Below are 18,112 nucleotides of genomic sequence, written 5' to 3'. Positions count from 1 at the left end.
GTAGAACAAAATAACTAAGCATGGCAACACTTATCCCCAGAAAACATGCGAGATAAAAGAAAAAGTGCAACGTAACTCGTATGCAAGGGGCACAGTTGCTTCCCGGATTTGCATGTACAGGAGCTGTGGCACTAATTGCGAAGTGCTGCTTTTGTGTAAAAATAGTCGATAAACAGGGGCTTTTGAAGCTTATCCAGAATCTCCGAAACAAAGTTGCCACATTACTGCAGTGATTGGAAGAGAAATGTTGGTTCTAATATAGGAAAGTTCTTGATTGAACCATCAATTGAGACAACGGACGAGACAAATAATTATGGGGGGAAAAAAATAAAGAAAATTTAAAAAAATATTGGTTTGGGGAAGAAAGCATTTTGAAATTTTCTTTTATTTTACAACGATTTGTTTGCTCTTTGGCAACGGGTAAATATTTAGTCGTTAGAACTCTTTCTGCTCTACAAAACTATGTTAATTATATTTTTGAGTTATCTAATTTTTTACTGGTTTTAAGGCTTAGAAATGGAATACCCAGAAGGCAAACACCAACATTTTCAACACCTGCACTTGTTTGCTTTTCATCGAAGTCAAAAAGCTGCCGAAGCAGTACGGGACATTTGCGACGTTTATGGAAAGAGAGTCATAGGCGAGTCTGCAAAATGGATATGGAAATGGAAAGTTCAAAAACAGCGACTTTGACGTCGATGATACGTCCCGCAGCGGAAGCGATCTTCTGAATTCGATGAAGAACTTCTCAAATCACTTTTGAAGGGCCGCAGGAACGGTCGCCAAACCAGTCGTCAATTGGCTGAGAAAATGAACTGAGATCATAAAACGATTTCGAATCACCTTCACTAAATAGGATTTACTAAAAATTTGAGAGCGTGGGAGCCTCACGAGCTCAACGAAAAGAAAACAAAGAAAGTTGACTTCAAATTGCTTCTCAGCATCTTGCCCGCCATCGAGCAACAGGTGGTCATAAACAGCGTTTTTTGTACAGAATCGTGCCTATACATCACTGTGAAGAAAATAATGGAGTGAGTGGTTCCAGGAGATACGTCAAAGCTGAGAGTCAAGCCCGATCCTCAACCAAAGAAGATCATGAACTGAGTTTGGTGAAATTAAAAGGGCATCGCACACTGAAAAATGCTCGAAAAGAATGCCACGGCTAACAATGAGCTCTACTTTGCCCAGCTACACCGCATGAATGAGGCTATTCGACTGAAAAGACCTGATGGACATGGTCAAACCATACTCCTTTACAAGTCGTCAAAGCCACACTCTAAGAGCTTGAATGGGAGGTTCTTCAGCATTCGCCGTATTCTCCGGACCTTGCATCAACCGATTACCATCTTTTCCACTTCCTGTCAAACCATATGAAGGGCGTTACCTTCGATAACAAAGAGGTCCGCACGTTTAAAAACTGGCTCAACAACTTCTTTGACACCAGACCAGTCGATTTTTGGCGGAACGACATCAACAAATTGGTCGAGAGGTGGGAAGAGGTTGTAAACAGTAACGACGAATTACTTAAGGGGTTAAGGGTAGTCAGAGGCTGGAAACGATGTTTTTCAATAATTTGTTTTTTGCTAATCAATACCTTTATTTTACAAGAATAAAAACATAGCATTCATTCACCATATTTCGACTTGACTTTAGGAAAATTAAAAAAAAAAAAATTATTTATTTAAAGTTTTGCTATCGATTTACGTAGAGTTCCAAAACCACCTCTCTCAAGACAGGAGGAGCGAAATCGCCTCCTGGAAAATTTTTGCCCCGGTGGGTAGTCTCTAGTGAGAGTAATGCGTCGGAATCGATGCGTAAGGCAGTAACGAAGGGAGACACCGAGGGAAAGTCGGAACCGACTTCCAATACTAATCCGGGGGTAAAGGGTGGGAATCCACAGTTGATAGGTAGCGGAGTACAATCGGAACCGTCTGCTATTCATAGAGTAGGGGCGCTGAATGGGAAAGCCAGCACCAGCAAGGCACTTTCCCCCAGTTTTCTGGGGACTTCGGTGGTATCTCTCCGGGGACCCTCCACTAGGCCTAAATGGCAGCAAGGGCAGAGTAAACGGTCCTTCTCTGATCTTCGTACGGCTACTAAGCTCCTGGGGCGCTACGGTAAGCAGAATTACTCTCAGTTATCTGAGCATTCCCAGACGCTCGAGTGGGCCAGGAAGGACATCAGAGGAGCAGAGGAGTGCAACGGAAAGGGAATTGAAGCGAATGCGCCATAATTGGACTCGGGAGTTAAAATGCAACGCTGCCAGGAAGAGGAAACCCCAAGAACAGAGGCCCAGGATTAGTGGTGGCCCGCAATTCGGTGGTGGATTGGATTGGTGGTGGCCAATCATTTAGCGAAGTCGCTAAACAGGCGCGCTCGATCACTCTCTCCTATATCTAGGAAGGAATGGAAGAGGGTAGCGTCCGCCATCTTCACAGTCTTTATGAGGATAGTGAGGGAAACGCTGGGAGAGGTCTAGTTACGTTGTATTCAAACTTTAGACACATTTTTTTGAAAACTATATTTTCGAATTGGCGTACACGATAACTCGAAAAGTTATTGACCGATCTCCCTGAAATTTTGCACATATCTTTTTGATATTACTTTCTATGTGAATTTATAATTCGAAAATTAAAAACAAAACATTTTTTTTTCGAAGCAAAAATGATAAGAAAATTCGCCCCAAAATTCATTTTTTTTAAGCGATTTATTTGGCGAATTTTTATTTCCATTTGTGTTAATTCATATAGAAATTGTGACATTAATAAACAAAAAAACGTTTGGTTTTTTGTATTCAGGTCACTGACGCCGATGCCAGAATGCCCGCCGATTGAGAAGCCCCGCAGCGACCTTCCTGGAAGAATTGCTTGTACATCCGCCTTTTTAAATGATTAAAAAAAAAGAAAATGTATATTATTTTAATGTATAAATAAACTGTATGCCAATTTTGAAAAAAATATATGGACTTCTTCATTTTAAGTAATTTTAATGAAAATCAGGGAAAATATGGCCGTTTATAGGTATCTACGAGGGGTGCCTTTTATATGTCGGGATTAGAGAACAAAAACAAATTTTAATCATCAAAAATCACTTTATTGTTTTTCAAAATATTCTCCATGAAGATCTATACACTTTTGCATTCGTTTGAACCAATTGTCGAAGCACTTTTACCACTCTGAATGAGGTACCTCCAAAACATGCATTCTGAATGCCGCAACCGCTTCTTCAGGTGTCGAAAAACGTTGACCTCTCAGTTGATTGATTAACTTATTGATATAATTCTTTTTTTTTTTTGTTTAAATAAAAGACTTGGTTAAAAACGCTACGAACTTATTCTTTAAGGGGGTATTCTAGTCTAGAAATTTACAAGTATCGAAATTTTTTTTTTTAAAATTCGATAGTTTAAGTATTCCAAAATATCTCCTTAAAAGGATTTTTCAAAATTCGAAGTTACAAATATTTTAGTGACGCAACAGCTAGACTAGTTTGAACGGACGGCGAACTTTAAACCTGTTTTTCTCGAAACTACTTCTTTCGATACGGTCGGCACGACATCTCTAGTTCTAATCAACCGATTTGCTTGAGGTTTATCATGAATATTCTTTAAATATATCTCTATCGGATGGCGGTCGAAAAACTGGAAATTTGAATTTTTTAATATGTGTAAACAATTCGAGAAAGCTTAAAAATTAAGGAAAAATTGAGCTCAATTTTTGAGTAGTCGCCATTTTATGAAAAAAAAAAAAATGTTTCCCTTTCTTTCTGCATCATAACGAAAATGACATTCATATTAATTAAGAATTTGTCATCGTTTTTGTTTTGTTTTCAGATGACCACAAGGGTAGAAATCGTGACGACGAGAACACTGCCTTTTGTTTTCCCCTTCCATTTCAAGGTAGTCTACAAGGTAGTCCACAAACACTCACCACTCCCCATCCCTTCCCTTCCCTTTCTCCCCTTTTTTCCGTCAATGGTATCACAAAGGATGAACCAAACTATTTCGTCCAAGTGGGCCCTACTCTCTGGGCAACCATCACTACCTAACCTAACCACTTCAAGGTCGCATAATTCTATGAATTTTTTTTTTTTTAATTCATTTTGTGTGCTCTTAATATTATATATAAATAAATAAGTGGTAAAAAACTGGATAGTAAAAATTTCAATAGCTTGTTTTTTATTCACCGTCAAAACATGCTCGAAGTTCGGGCCTCTACACTAGAATACCCCCTTAACTTAGCACTTACATACTTACCTTGCGATTACGAAGACAAGTCTTGTACGATAAATAAAACCATTAAACGCATTTCAGTTTCGCTTTGCTAGTTTATTTTCAAGTCTATACATTGTCAGTGTTTTAGTTTTAGTTTTAGTTATTCTTAGACGAGTTATTTGTTAGTTTCACAGTAAAATGATGCTTAAGGGTTGCCTAAAAAATGCCTTAAGCGTACTTAAGCGTAACTTAGCTGTACATTTTTATTATATAATATTTACAAGTACAAAATTGCAGTTAACAAGGCTTAAATGCTAACCTAATCAGCGCTTGGCTAGAAATAGGAAATTAGTGAATACAAAGTGGGGAAATAAACTGCTTATTTTATTTATTATTAACAATAAATAAACTGCTTACAAATATATTATTCAAATCATTTACTTTACGTAAATGGATGATAGCAATTCCGTTCATATAAATGTATGTAAGTGTGTGCATACAACACACACACTTGCGATGTCGGAGAGAAAATATTCCAATGACCTTTAAAGCGTAATTATGAATCAATTTTAGAAAGAAAAAAATACTCAAACATTTGTACACGAATCTACTTATTTATGTATGTATGTAATACGCAAAACCACATTTATCTATGTACATTTACAGGCTGTAACAAATTAGAGTTTGTGTTTGTAGCGAAGCTCGCTTGATGCCTAACGCCGAAGTAACTGAGAGCTAAAAACTTTTTTTTTGATTTTTGGCTTATGCAAATACGAGTGAGTAACTCTACATACAGATATATAAAAGCGTCTAGTTCCATTTAAATAGTTTCTTAAATTACATAAATACACACCCACTATATTCAAATATATGTGTTTTCATGACCAAGTATCAGAAGACTTTTCAAGTTCTTAAAAAATGTAGTAAATCATTCTAAAGACTATTTAAAACTTTGTTTTTGTGTCTCTTCAAAAGCGTATCGTTTACTTTTTTACTTAACTTATACAACTACAGGCTACATACATGTAAACACAGTATGAATATATATATGTATAGGTATATGTGACATAGAACTCATCTATACACACATACACGTGTATGTATGTATGTATATACACAGAGTTGTATGTGCCAGGGTACGTTTAATGACAAAAATCTTTTAATTGGCTTTTGGAAGATAGCTGGGACCTGCAACTTGTGTCCAGATTGTCAGCGCGCTGTAAGTAGCAGACGAGTCCAGGACGAGACGCATCGTGAGAGTGAGTGGGAGTGGGAGAGAACGAGAGAATGAGAGATAAAGAAACGGTAACCTTATTAACAACGAAATTTTCGTAGTGTTATTTACTTTTAGGTGACTGACAGCACGTACATACACACATACACAAACATACATACACACATGTATACAAACACATGCACTTGCACATAAAAGTGTAAGTAGAAAATTAAATGAAATCGTATGAAAAGAGTTTGTAAGTAAGAGAACTGAAAGCTTCTGTGTGTGCGCGTAATTGTGTGAATTTGCGCAAGTGTGTGTGAGTGTCGGTTTCTCACTTTCGTGCGGACAGAAAATGCAGTTTTAATTAACTTTATATGGCACCGCCGAGGAAGCCAACTTTTTAACACTCCCGCACACCCACACACACACACTCAACCGCACGCATAGCCACACTGTGTTGCTCATACAAATGAACATTTGAGGAAGTGAAATTGTATTGCGTGCAGTGAAAGTATCATAAATAAAGTGGCAACTGTCACTGAAACTACGTAAGTATAAACATATGTATGTATGTATGTTTGTATGGATGTGTATTTGTATATATATATGAGAGCATGTATGTATTTATGTATGTATATATGTATATGTCTATGAATGCTTGTATGTATGTACATGTGTATGCATGCATAACCATATGTTGACTTCTGTACCATTTCACTTTGCTGCAAAAGTTTATTTACGATAAAGTTCGATTCTCCGTGTTTCGTAGTCCTTTTTCACAGTTCTGTTCAAAGTTCGCAGTTCGGCGAGTAGGTATGGATGTGGTTTTTTGCATAGCTTTTTGTTGCCATTTATTTGTATGTAGGTTAATTTTCATGTATGGTTTCCTAAATGCGAGCTGGGAGAAAAGAATAAAAGTAAAGCAAATGTCATTAAAATGTGTAAATAAATGTAAAATGTGACATAAATTATTGAATTATCGTCGAAGTGAGTAGCCAGAATACATAAAATACTGATTTTTTTTTAATATTTTTTCTTATTAAGTCTTGCGACTAGTTACAAAATATTTCAAATTAACGACGAATTTGTATACAAAAGTTAGTAAGAGCATGAAAATAATGCCTATTGATTGCTTTTGGTTTTTTCAGTAATTGCTGCCAATACGACTCTACGATTTCTCAGAGGCTTACGCTTAGAAAACTTCGCAGATGGAGTAATGAGAATTTATTTTTGCAAATACTTAAAAATCGTATACCCTTGAACGGCTTGCTTAAGGGGTTACCAGAATTTACATATGCTTAATTTTCTTTACAGATTATTATTCTAAAGTAAGGCACGGTCCTCGCAATTTTTCAAATTTCCCTACTTTCCCTTTTTCTAAAACAAAAAAAAAACAAGAAAAAAAGCCTCCGATTCCATTTCTCTTATCCTTTCCATGCTTACTCCCGCACAATAGTCTGCGCATTATTTGCATTGTGGCTGCTAAAACAAGCAAAAAAACAAAGAAAAACAAACAGTTACACATTGCATCAGTGGCGCCAGCAAGAGGAAGCAGACGATTGCGGTAATAGCGCAGACACACCACTTTAGCGAAGTCCTCAATCATCTGTGCGATCCTTCCGCCAGAAAAATGTGAGACACAGATGGCACTCCAAGCAGTAAGATGGCGTTCTTTCTAAGCTACGACAGGTGGGCATTCCCACTATCTAGGACTGCTAGCGGCAGGCTAATCCCCTACCCTGTCAGAAACCAAAACAAGGCTAACGAAACCAACGCAAGACTGAGTCTTCTCGAGGCTCTATGCTTCCGAGAGGAGTGAACCAGGAAAAAAAAATCTTTTTATAATTTTAGGCATATTTCAGTGGAAGTCGATTGTAAAAACTCTCCATAGATACAAAGTTGTGGGAGAAAATGTAACTGCCCGACGAGAGTTTGATGCGCACAGGTACCTGCCCTCGTTTAATGCACCTGAAAATTTAAACTCGTTTTTTTCGAAACTACTTTTTCGGGCACGGTCTGCATGGTAACTCATACAGTTTGCAATATTTTTTTATGTGGTTCTTGTAAGATATTCGAAAGTGTTTTTTCTTTAGACTGTCCAGCCGTCCGACCGTCCGCGTAAAGGAAGGCCAAAAACCTTCGAAGTCGCCTAATGGGAGGCATCAATGAGGATCCGTGTCAAATGCAAGAAGAGCTTGCTTCAGTATTACATTTCCTAGCGATTGCATGCTTTGGGACTGAGTCAGAAACAGGGGACTTGCGTTTCTTATGAGTTTAAGCCAAGGGATGTTAAACGTCGTTTTTCCGCCTATGAACAACTGCTCCAGCGACAACAAAGGAAGGGGTTTCTTCATCGCATCGTGACGGGTGATAAAAAATGGATTCATTGCAGCAATCCAAAGAAAAGAAAGTCATGGTGACTGCCCGGTCAAGCTTCTCCGTCGTCTCGACCGATTATTCACCCTGCGGAGGTTATGCTATGTATTTGGTAGGACCAGGTTGGTGTTATTTACTATGAATTGTTAAAATCAAGCGAAACCATCACTGGAGACTTCAATTGATGCGATTGAGCCGAGCACAGCGCGAGAAACGACCGCAATATTTGGAGAGGCATGAAAAAATGATCCTACAGCATGACAATGCTTAGACTCACGTTGCCAAACTCGTTAAAACCTACCTGGAAACACTGAAATGGGAAATCCTACCCCATCCGCCATATTCTCCAGACATTGCGCCGTCTGATTATCACCTGCCATCGATCGGGGCACATGGTCTAGCTGATCAGCAGTTCCATTCATATGAAGACATCAAAAAATGGCTTGATCCGTGGATAGCCTCAAGAGATGCACAGTTTTACCGCGACGGTATAGGAGATCTACCACAAAGATGGGAAAAAGTAGTAGCCAGCGATGGGAAATACTTTCAATGATTCACTTGTAACTATTTCTCAGAATAAAGTTGTATTTTCGTCATCAAAAAAACAGCGAGAACTTAGTTGCGCACCTAATAAACCCATAAATTTATATTACTTACATTTCGTCTACTATTTAAAGCGGAATAGGCCCAAGCTAAATGCAGACAAATTTTTAAAGGTTTTTTTCAAAAATATTTGCATGTAAAGCAAATATTTTGTTAGCTGTTTAGGCGGCATTGCATAACCACGCTCCGGGGATATGGCATATCCGATTAGTTTGCAACCTTTTTTTGAAGTACGCGTATTTACCTAATACGTTTTTAAGTCAACTCATTTTTTAAATCACTGCTCTTGGGAGTTTCTTGGAAGTGCATCCAATGTTGTGTTTTTTCTCAATGCTAAATCTCTGCTTCACACCCAATTACCTCTGACTTTTTTGGATGTCACTAATGTCATTTCCAACTGACTTACTGATGCCACACATGACCCCACAAGGCTCTTGACATTTTATTTTATTTATTTATTTGAAATCATTAACGCTTTGGGAATGGGAAAAAATAAACCAAGCAACCAAAAATAGCAATTACTCACCACAAAATTTTTTTTGCATTTACTTACCAACGAAAATTGCTGCCAAATTTCCAGGCGAGTTCACTTCCATGAGCAAACACTCGGTTGAGTGTATGGTAATGTTGCTTTGTATGCGGAAGCACGCACACATACATACATACACTCACCGCTCACATATCCATCCACATATAGTTATGTGTGTATGTCGGCATTTACATTCAAGTCACATCACATTTTCAAGTATTTGTGTATCGCATATGCTGTTCAAAGTTCCTCCTTGGCTGATATTTGCATAAGGAGGGAATTACACTCGAACTAGCTGCATTGTGTGCGTGCGTATGGCTGTGTGTGTTGGTGAGTATGCGTGGCCAAAGCGCCACAACGTAGAAGCCGCACACTATAAGTTGCCATAGGCGACTGCACCACTCCTTAGCGACTTTCATCTGTCTGTTTGTTTGTTTGTTTGCGTTCGTAAGTAGCGAACTTCTTGTAAATCAACTGGCGAGGAAGACGTGCAACATCAATGGAATCACTGGGCGCGGGGTTTAGGTGCTTGCAGGTTACTATGCAGTTGTTCTTGTTGTCATGCTTACATACTGTGTATCTCGGTACGCTCTGCTTGGTTAAAATCTGCGAACACGAATGAGCGAACAAATAAAGTTTTATGTTTTTATTTTCTTTATTTTTTTTTCTTGTTTTCCTTATTTTTATTTCTATGTACATAAGAATGAATTTACGTAAGAGGACAAAGGGCCTGTAATACACGCACTTGACGCGCCACTTCATGCACCACTCTGGCGGTGGTGCAGTGAGTATTAGCACTTGACTCACCTTGTTTGCATGTGTTGTAGCGTGACGATACAAAAGTGTATCATATTTTCCCACTGCGGCTGTGCAGCGTACGTTTGCGACCGCACAGAATGCGTTGAAAGGCGCGTCGAAATTCCGGATTGAAGATGGTGTAAATGATTGGATTGAGCGTTGAGTTGAAGTAGCCCAGCCACAGGAAGAGCGATGCGAGTACGGCGTTGATGTGACATTCTTTGCAGAGCGACAACAGCAGCGCCATCACGAAGAAGGGTAGCCAGCAGACGGCGAAAGCGCCCGTTATGATGGCCAGTGTTTGTCCGGCTTTGCGTTCGCGTTTTGCCTCAAGCATTTGACGGCGTTTGGTCAGCTTGTGGTAGGGGTTTGGGATGCTGGCGAGTAGCTTGTTGGTCGGTGCGGTCGGTGTCGTCTGATTGCATGCGGTGGGATAGGCTCCGCCGGCGCCGGCAGCGGCCAATTGTTGTGCTGATTTCGTTATTGTAATGGCGATGGTGTGTTGCTGGTGCGCAGTGCTGGCCACCTCCTGTGAGACTGTTGAGATTTCACCGATTGCAGATATTTGGGACTACACAGCGGTGGATGGCATGAGCAGAGTGAGCATGAGAATGGGCAGATGTGATTTTAGCGCTAATTATATACTAACATTAAAGTAAGCGCTACGTTATTCTTAGTGCTAAAGTTTATTGGGAGCATTTGATTAAGATTTAAGATTTAAATTAGCGAGTTGCCAGAAATATTTGAACTAATTATTTAGAGTTATTGATATACATTCATAGACAAGGAGAACGCTTGCTTTTGGAGGTATTGAAAATCCTATTGGCTTAAATTCTATCTAAAGGGTGGTTAAATTTTAAGGGCCGAGGCTGAATGTGAACCATACCCTCACGTCAGTGACCCCGTTGGACTTCTTTCTTTGGAGTTATTTGAAAGAAAATGTGTACGTCGATAAGCCAGCAACAATTCAAGAGCTAAAGGATGAGATAATTCGGCACATTAACGGCATAGAACCTCATTATGCCTCAGCGTCATCGAAAGTTTGGACCATCGGATGGAGGTGTGCCGCCGAGGCAGCGGCGGCTATTTGGCGAATATTTGGTTCCATACGTAATTGAGCTAAACCAATATTACCATAATAGAGAGAAATGACAATAATTTTTTAAAAAAGTTGTATTTTTTTCAAAATCAACAACGACCCTTAAAACTTAACCACCCTTTATATCCAGCCAACAACTGCAGCGCTCCTTTGTACATGTACGGGGAATATTTTTTTCCTACTACAGCAACAACAACAACAATGTTTCAACTGTGGTCTTCAGGTGCATATGAAATTAGTTTTAATTTTAAAGTGATGGCTGCTGTTCAATTTTATTTTGGACTAGAAATGGTGTTAATAGCATTGGAGAATTAAAATGACGACAGCCTCAACCAATTTTAAGCTTATTTTTAATTTTAGAAATGCTACGTAAGCGAAAAGGAGGAAATAACGAAAAATATGTATGCAATATTTGTTGATATAACAAAAATATCTCATTTCCTGTGAAACTTTGTGGGATTTACATATCAATCAATCAGCAAACTTCACAAAAAAAAAGAACTAAAAAAAAATATACATATATGGAATGTTTATTTATAAAGTTGAGACCTCCACAATCGTATTTTGTTCGCACTTTATTTTTTCCCACATTACATACAATTTAATCGAGTATGCATTTTAATATGCATATACTTGTATAGGCATGCATATGTGCGTATGTAAGAATATATAATCTAATACGTTTTTGGTACTTCCGTTTAAGACTTTCATTTTTCGACTTTTTTTCACTCACCTCTTCAGCATCGCCCGATGCTGTTGTCACTTCAGTCGCATGACTTTTGCTATCGAAATTGCTCGTGCTGTACTCCGTCTCCTCGCGCATGTTGCTGATGCTAAGTGAATTGCCTACATTTGTTTCCTTTTCGGTGGTGACAACCGCACTCTGTTCCGCCTTGCCAAAGCATATTTTGAGGCGTTTACGCTTGCGCTGCATAGAAGCGGTGGCGCTTTTCTGAATTAAAAATAATGTTGCAAAAAAAAAAAAAAATGTTTTTAATAAAGCCCAAACAATTTTTTTTTTAATTTTAAAAATGTGCGTGTGTGCTGTAAGTATTATATAACGAAAATACACAGAGGGACTTAAAAGGTGTTTGTAGGCAGTCTTAATATCCATTTGATTTCTTCTGTGGTTGTTCCGTTTGGTGTTGCTCCTATGGCCGAAGTTGCCGAATATTCTCGAAATAAATTTTTGCCACCAAAATGAGAAAAATGTTTAGCAACAGTAGTTGTTGTAGCACTTGCATAAATAAATCAGTTACAGACAGACGCCGTAGCCGTAAGCAAGTGACCTGTGACTAGAATTGGGTTGGTCTCTAGTTCGATGTTCATACAGGCCGCGATAAAACGAGAGAGCTTCAGAGTTTTGTGATCAGTTTTGGCCAATTTGGTTTCTTTTGTTTTTGTGATTGTTCATAATTTCTAATACAGCTCATTGTCTAACAAAAACCACAGAAAGTTTTCAAGTTTATACACAAATTTGAAAAAACTTTTCGTACCAATTCCATGGGTTTTAGTCAGAATTCTTAGGAAAGTTTCGAGTATGCAATTTTATGGCTTATCCAACTCTGTTATGTCTACAGTGAAGTAGGCAGTGTTATTTGTCATTAGAAATTAGCAACCACAACCATTATCGCAGAGCGCAGAGAGCGCCAATCATCATGCTTATGGTGGCCACACTCACCAATGAATTTCTTCTTCTCCCACCTCCAGTGTTTCTTTTTCAATTAAAATGGGAAGCTGTGGTATGCATAGGAGCACACCTAATGCACCAGTTGGGCATGTTTTCATTGCTCCTGTTATACCGACGCAGAGGGGGCGGTGCAATTTGTTCAGATCATTTACCGCCTTGCTTTAGGTACTTTCTTTTGAGTGGGACATTGTTAAGATTTTTTCCATAGTTTTGAGAAAAAATGAGCTAATGCTAATCGGTCTGTAAGACTTAAGCAATTATTCGGGTTTTCTCCATAGCTTTGGAATAAATACAACCTTTGCTTCAGCCCATTTCGTAGGTAAATATGTATCCTAGCAATAGGCTTGCTTTATATAGTCTTGGGGACAATGTTTTCGATTCTCTGTTGCAGAAGGCAAGGAGATTTGTTTGGGCTAAAAATGAGTGCCCAGTAGAAGTTGACTGGTTTCCTCTGGGTATTTGGGGTAGCTACCGTTTGGCTCTTCCAGGGTACATATTCCGTATGAGTCATCTTTTGTTAAGGCTTTCTGGAGACGGATAGCATTCGGATATCAAGGATTGGTAAGTCAGCACTATGAGGAAATGCAATTTATTATTTAAGCAAATTTATTAGTCAAGCAAAAGTAGCAATTAGATTCTTGGTCTGTAGGTTATGCTGCATCCATGAGTTTTGGGGGCGTCCATAAATTACGTGAGATGTTTTAGGGGGGGAGGGGGTCGAGTCAAATCTCATCTAATCTTACGTTGGAGAGAGGGGGGGTCTCGGCAAATATCACGCAATTTTTTTTCTGATTGAAACAAAAAAATTGTACATGCTTTAGATTTAAGCGTAATCGTAGAATGATTAAGATCATTCACTAATTCGTTCGAAAGAAAATAATTTCATTCATACTTCGACGTTATACATTACTACTGTCAAACCACCATATTTGTTTTATACCAAATAGCTCAATTTAATCTGAATTTGCGGTACAGTGTAGCCCGTCGGTTGTTTTCGCGCCACTATGAGCCGAACGCCCTATCACTCAGGTTGACGTTTGACAATTCCGGACTTTAAAGAACATGACGGAAAATCATTTGCTCCATTTCTAATACGCGTACCGATTCAACCGCTGAATGCCTTCATCAGCACGCCTATTGATCTCTATTGCCCAAGTATACGTGATGATTTAGAGAAAATATGCTGCAGTACATGCGGTATTTACTTCGCATCTATCACAAGAGCTGCAGAGCACAGGAGAGCAGCTCACATTGCACCAGCTAAGCAAGCGCGTATGTTCCGCAAAGTGCGACCCTCACGGATTGTCACAAGACGAGCTAATGAGTTACTGTGCGCAAGCGTCAACGGCTTAGAGTGGCTAGATTAGAACGAAGTTGAAGGAGCACATGATTTTACTGAAAATCATATGGACATGTTGGTCCCAATAGTCTCTCTTGAAACCGCGCATGATTCTCCATGGACTGAATTAGAGTAGATATTCTTTTTTTAATCGCAGTAGTTACGATTTAAGTCTTCTATTGTTAAATTTTTATTACACTTATAACTCTCAGCAATATTGATTACTAGTCTTAACTAGTCGTAAATAAAAGCACGAAGCAACTTTTTTTTCTTTTTACAATAACAATCCAACGCGTTTACATAAGAAACCCACATTTTGAAAAATCTCACGTGAGATTGGGGGATGGGGGAGGGGGTTGAATAAAATCTCACGACATCTCACCAGGGGGGGAGGGAGGGTTAGAAAATTGAAAAAAAACACCTCACGTAATTTATGGACGCCCCCTTTCTTCTTGCTATCTAGCGCAGTGCTGTTGCCTAGCCTGAGATGCCGAATCTTTATTCTGATGAGTCGCAGAGAAACCAAAATAATCACGTTAATACTACCTAACCAATTCAGTGAAATTTGAGCTTTTGAAAGCCAGCTCACCCCATACACCTGTGCTCATATAGTTAAGTCACTTCATTCTTGTACAATGTTTGCTATATTTTTCAAGAAAATTTATTTCGATAATTTGTTATAAAAGCACAGCAAACACTTTATAAATGAAACTCCAAAACAAATTCCAAAAAATGATCAAGAAAATTTTCAACTTTTTAATCAGAAGTTTTAGAAAAATTACAGGTATGCAGTTTTATAGTCCATTTAGTTTTAATACATACAATTAAGTGTATGTTTGAAGTGGCTCGAAAATCGCATTGGTTTTTGGTTACTTTTTGTATGCAATGTTGGGCACTTCCTTTCCTATAAAAGACTTCCGAAGAAAATAATCCAAATCGTAAGCAAAAATAATTGTAAAATTTTCAATTTTTACACTAAAACTGAGTACTATTAAATAAAGTTTTCTAAAAATTGAGAATTTGTAAAAGCAAAAATAATCGTAAAAAATTCAAGCAATTTTTGACCGACTTCAAACTTTCAGTTTTTTGCACTAGAACTGAATGCGCTTGATACAGAAGGCTATACCCAGAAGTTTTCTAAAAGTTATACATTTTAATGATAATCTTTTCAAAATTGTTAAAATTTTGTGAATTTTTACAAACGATTGGCTCGATTTGCTCGATACTCCCACTTTGGCAAGGTTTTGAAGGAGAACTACAGTTACTAATATTAGCAGCTAAAACGGTAAAATTAACAAAAAAAAAGTATTCCTCTGTTTGCTAATATGCAAAATAAGAAAATCTCACTCTCTTCTTTTCGGTGTTAAAAAAACTACTTTTGCTGTGTATAAGAAATAAGTACTTATTTGCATGCCTTTGTATGCTCATGAGCGCAAAGACACTTGGTTGTTTTAGTGCAGACTCGAGCCTCCTAATGCATTCCGCTGAAGTGGCATCATTACTTCACTTAATGACACACTTGCCCAAAATAAGGAAAGCATACAAAAATATGTGCATTATTAATACCCCGTTTAGTGGTGATTTCTGTGCACGGGATGTCGGGATTTTTTGAATGCAATCCCGGTATCAAAAACCAAAGCTAAACTTGATAAGAAAATATGAAATTTCAGATTTTCAGAGGAAGAAAATCCACAAACGACTAGATATTCAGAATACGACAAGTCTTGGAAAACGGTCCATGAAAGGAAAATCGACACACAGCATCTTTTTGTCGATTTCAAATCTGCATTCGACAGCACGAAAATAAGTTGCCTATATGCCGTGATGTCCGATTCCCGCAAAACTAATACGGCGTTGCAAAATGACGTTGCTCAATACCTACAGCGCAATCAGAATTGGAAGAGACCCTTCCGAACGGTTTGATACCAAACGAGGTTTCAGACAGGGAGACTCGTAGTCACCTGATGCTGGAATAGATCGTTTGAGCCGCAGAACTTACTCGATTCGGCACAATTTTTTATAAGAGCGTAAGGCGTATGCGGTTATGATCCGAGGCTTTGTTGTCGTTTTCACTGGGGAAGGGTTTGACCTGGCGGATCCCAAACCCAGTGCACAACTTGATATTCTAGGATGCTGCACCTTTTCACAATAGATACTTGGGTGAAGCCCGGAAGTTGTGAGCTGTTTGGACTGCATGCAGAAGAATCGTTTTGGCCACTCCCAAGTGAATGGCAATCAGGGACTTTCCGCACTTGCGTGCACTTCTACAAACTGAACCATCCTCCAACACCGATAACAATGTTAGCATTTAAATCCAACGGAGGATCTCTCTTGATAGCAAGTGCCCCTTTGGACTAAGTAGGAAATTGAGTAGTAAAGGCATCGCTCGACAAACAAATCTAACACTTTATAAGGCGCTCATCCTGCCCATCCTAATGCATGGCAGAGAAGATTGGACTATGACAGTATCAGATGAAGTGACGCTTGGAGTGTTTGAGAAAAAGATTCTGCGTAAGATTTTTGGACCTTTGCACGTTGGCAACGGCGAATATCGGAGACGATGGAACGATGAGCTGTATGAACTTTTAGACGACATAGACATATCCCAGCGAATAAAGATCCAGCGGCTACGCTGGTTGGGTCATGTCGTCCGAATGGATACAAACACTCCGGCTTTGAAAGTATTCGATGCTGTACCAGTTGGTGGGTGCAGAGGAAGAGGAAGGCCTTTTCTGCATTGGAAAGATCAGGTGGAAAAGGACTTGGCTTCACTTGGTGTGTTCAACTGGCGGCGGTTAGCACGAGAAAGAAACGATTGGCGCGCTTTGTTAAACTTGACCAAAATATATTAGCTGAAGCGATTATCGCGCCAATCAATAAGAAAAAGTTGCAAGCAACCGGAGAAAAAGGAAACTATCTTCGACTTCCTCTTTGAATGCTCTGCCCTGTGGAAGGCACGAATTTTAACTCTTGCCAAAACGCCTTTTGAAAACAGCGAAGAGCTGGCTGGTATAGACGTAAACAACCTTATAAGCTTTCTCAATGGCACAGGCTGGATATAGGCATGAAGGAATAGGTTAAGTTGGTATGGTTGCCCAAGGAATGAGCACACCTGGACGATGAAAAATGGTTTCGTCCTTCCTGGTACCATTATGAAAAAAGTGAGGTGAAAGAAGAAGAGCGATGGAATGCAGAGACAGAGCGGGGATAGGTGGGGCTGGGATGGTTAGGAGGGTAGGTTAAAAGTGTGTGGATTACGAACGATGACTGTGCTGCGTTTGCGTCAACCGCTTTGTGCAGCTGATGAAATTCATCCGATTTTTAATGTCAACGCCAGCTTTATCAGCAGGCGTAGCAAAGAAATAAGAGCCAAGATGCCTGAATCTTAGACCCGCCAGAGCAAGGCAGCTAAGGAGAAGTGGCTGAAATGATTCCACCTCTTTCTCCATCGCAAAAAGGACCTGTATGCATTCCTCGCGCATAATGACTTGTGAGAAAACCCTTGAGATTCGAGAGCTGATATTTTGTCAACCTCAGAAATTCGCCCGAGCGCCCCCGGTCCATACGTGGCTAGAAGGATTTCGCGACCTTACAAGTTTGTGTTCTTGCCCAACGCTCGCTGAGTTGGCGCGATACCCATCTTTCCAGAAGCAGACCGCGGGTAGTCAGGGGGATCCCAATTCTCTCCCTTCGCGGGGAGATTACCTCACGTGCCCCTTGTCTGGCCAGCTCATCCGCCTCACAGTTTCCCGCAGTGTCGCTGGGACCAAGAAACCAGATGAGGCTTATGTCAAAGAATTCAAAGGCAGTCGAAAGTAAGGTCAGGTATTCCCTGACCAGTTTCCAATGCACCGCCATCGACCAGAGAGCCCTTATTGCCGGTTGGTTATCGGAGTAAATATTTAATATACTTATGTGAGCAGCTAATCTGCTGCCTCCATGATTGCGGCTAAGTCTGCCTGGAACATATGCAGTGGTCCGGTAGCCTGAATTTGAGTCTGATGGGGAGCTCCTCGCCAAAAACTCCTCCGCCAACCTTTCCTTCCATGAACATCCATTCATGAACAAATTTACCAAACCCTGTCCTCAAGTGTAGCCTCCCGTCCACTCTTCCCTTGATGGAATACGAGTGGAGAAGGTTCCGGTTGAACTAAGCGAGGATATACACTGATCCGTTGATGGGGGGATGAACTCGAAGTTTCTAAGGATGCTTGAGGGCACATAAGTGAGGTTGAGCTTATAGCCCGAG

The 18,112-nt window shown here is 39.6% G+C and overlaps 1 protein-coding gene and 1 long non-coding RNA gene across 2 annotated transcripts in view; both read right to left on the bottom strand.

Moving 5' to 3' along the window:
• Positions 1-4,320: 4,320 nt before the first annotated feature.
• Positions 4,321-9,781, bottom strand: LOC128867554 (uncharacterized). Its single transcript, XR_008454994.1, has 4 exons — positions 9,745-9,781; positions 8,962-9,543; positions 6,140-6,327; positions 4,321-5,427 (listed from the first exon to the last, which is right to left on the bottom strand). It is a non-coding gene; the product is annotated as an uncharacterized LOC128867554 (long non-coding RNA).
• Positions 9,782-9,784: 3 nt separating this feature from the next.
• Positions 9,785-18,112, bottom strand: part of LOC128867553 (5-hydroxytryptamine receptor 2B-like) — a 98,273-nt gene continuing 89,945 nt past the window's right edge. The window contains exons 7-8 of the mRNA XM_054108902.1: positions 11,568-11,786; positions 9,785-10,306 (exon numbers count right to left, since the gene is read on the bottom strand). Of these exons, the coding sequence (XP_053964877.1) occupies positions 9,785-10,306; positions 11,568-11,786 (741 nt within the window). The remainder of the gene's footprint in view (positions 10,307-11,567; positions 11,787-18,112) is intronic.

This window comes from Anastrepha ludens, chromosome 6 (genome assembly GCF_028408465.1).
Source record: "Anastrepha ludens isolate Willacy chromosome 6, idAnaLude1.1, whole genome shotgun sequence".
Classification (NCBI taxonomy): Eukaryota; Metazoa; Arthropoda; class Insecta; order Diptera; family Tephritidae; genus Anastrepha; species Anastrepha ludens.
This window is presented reverse-complemented; position numbering and strand designations above follow the sequence as displayed.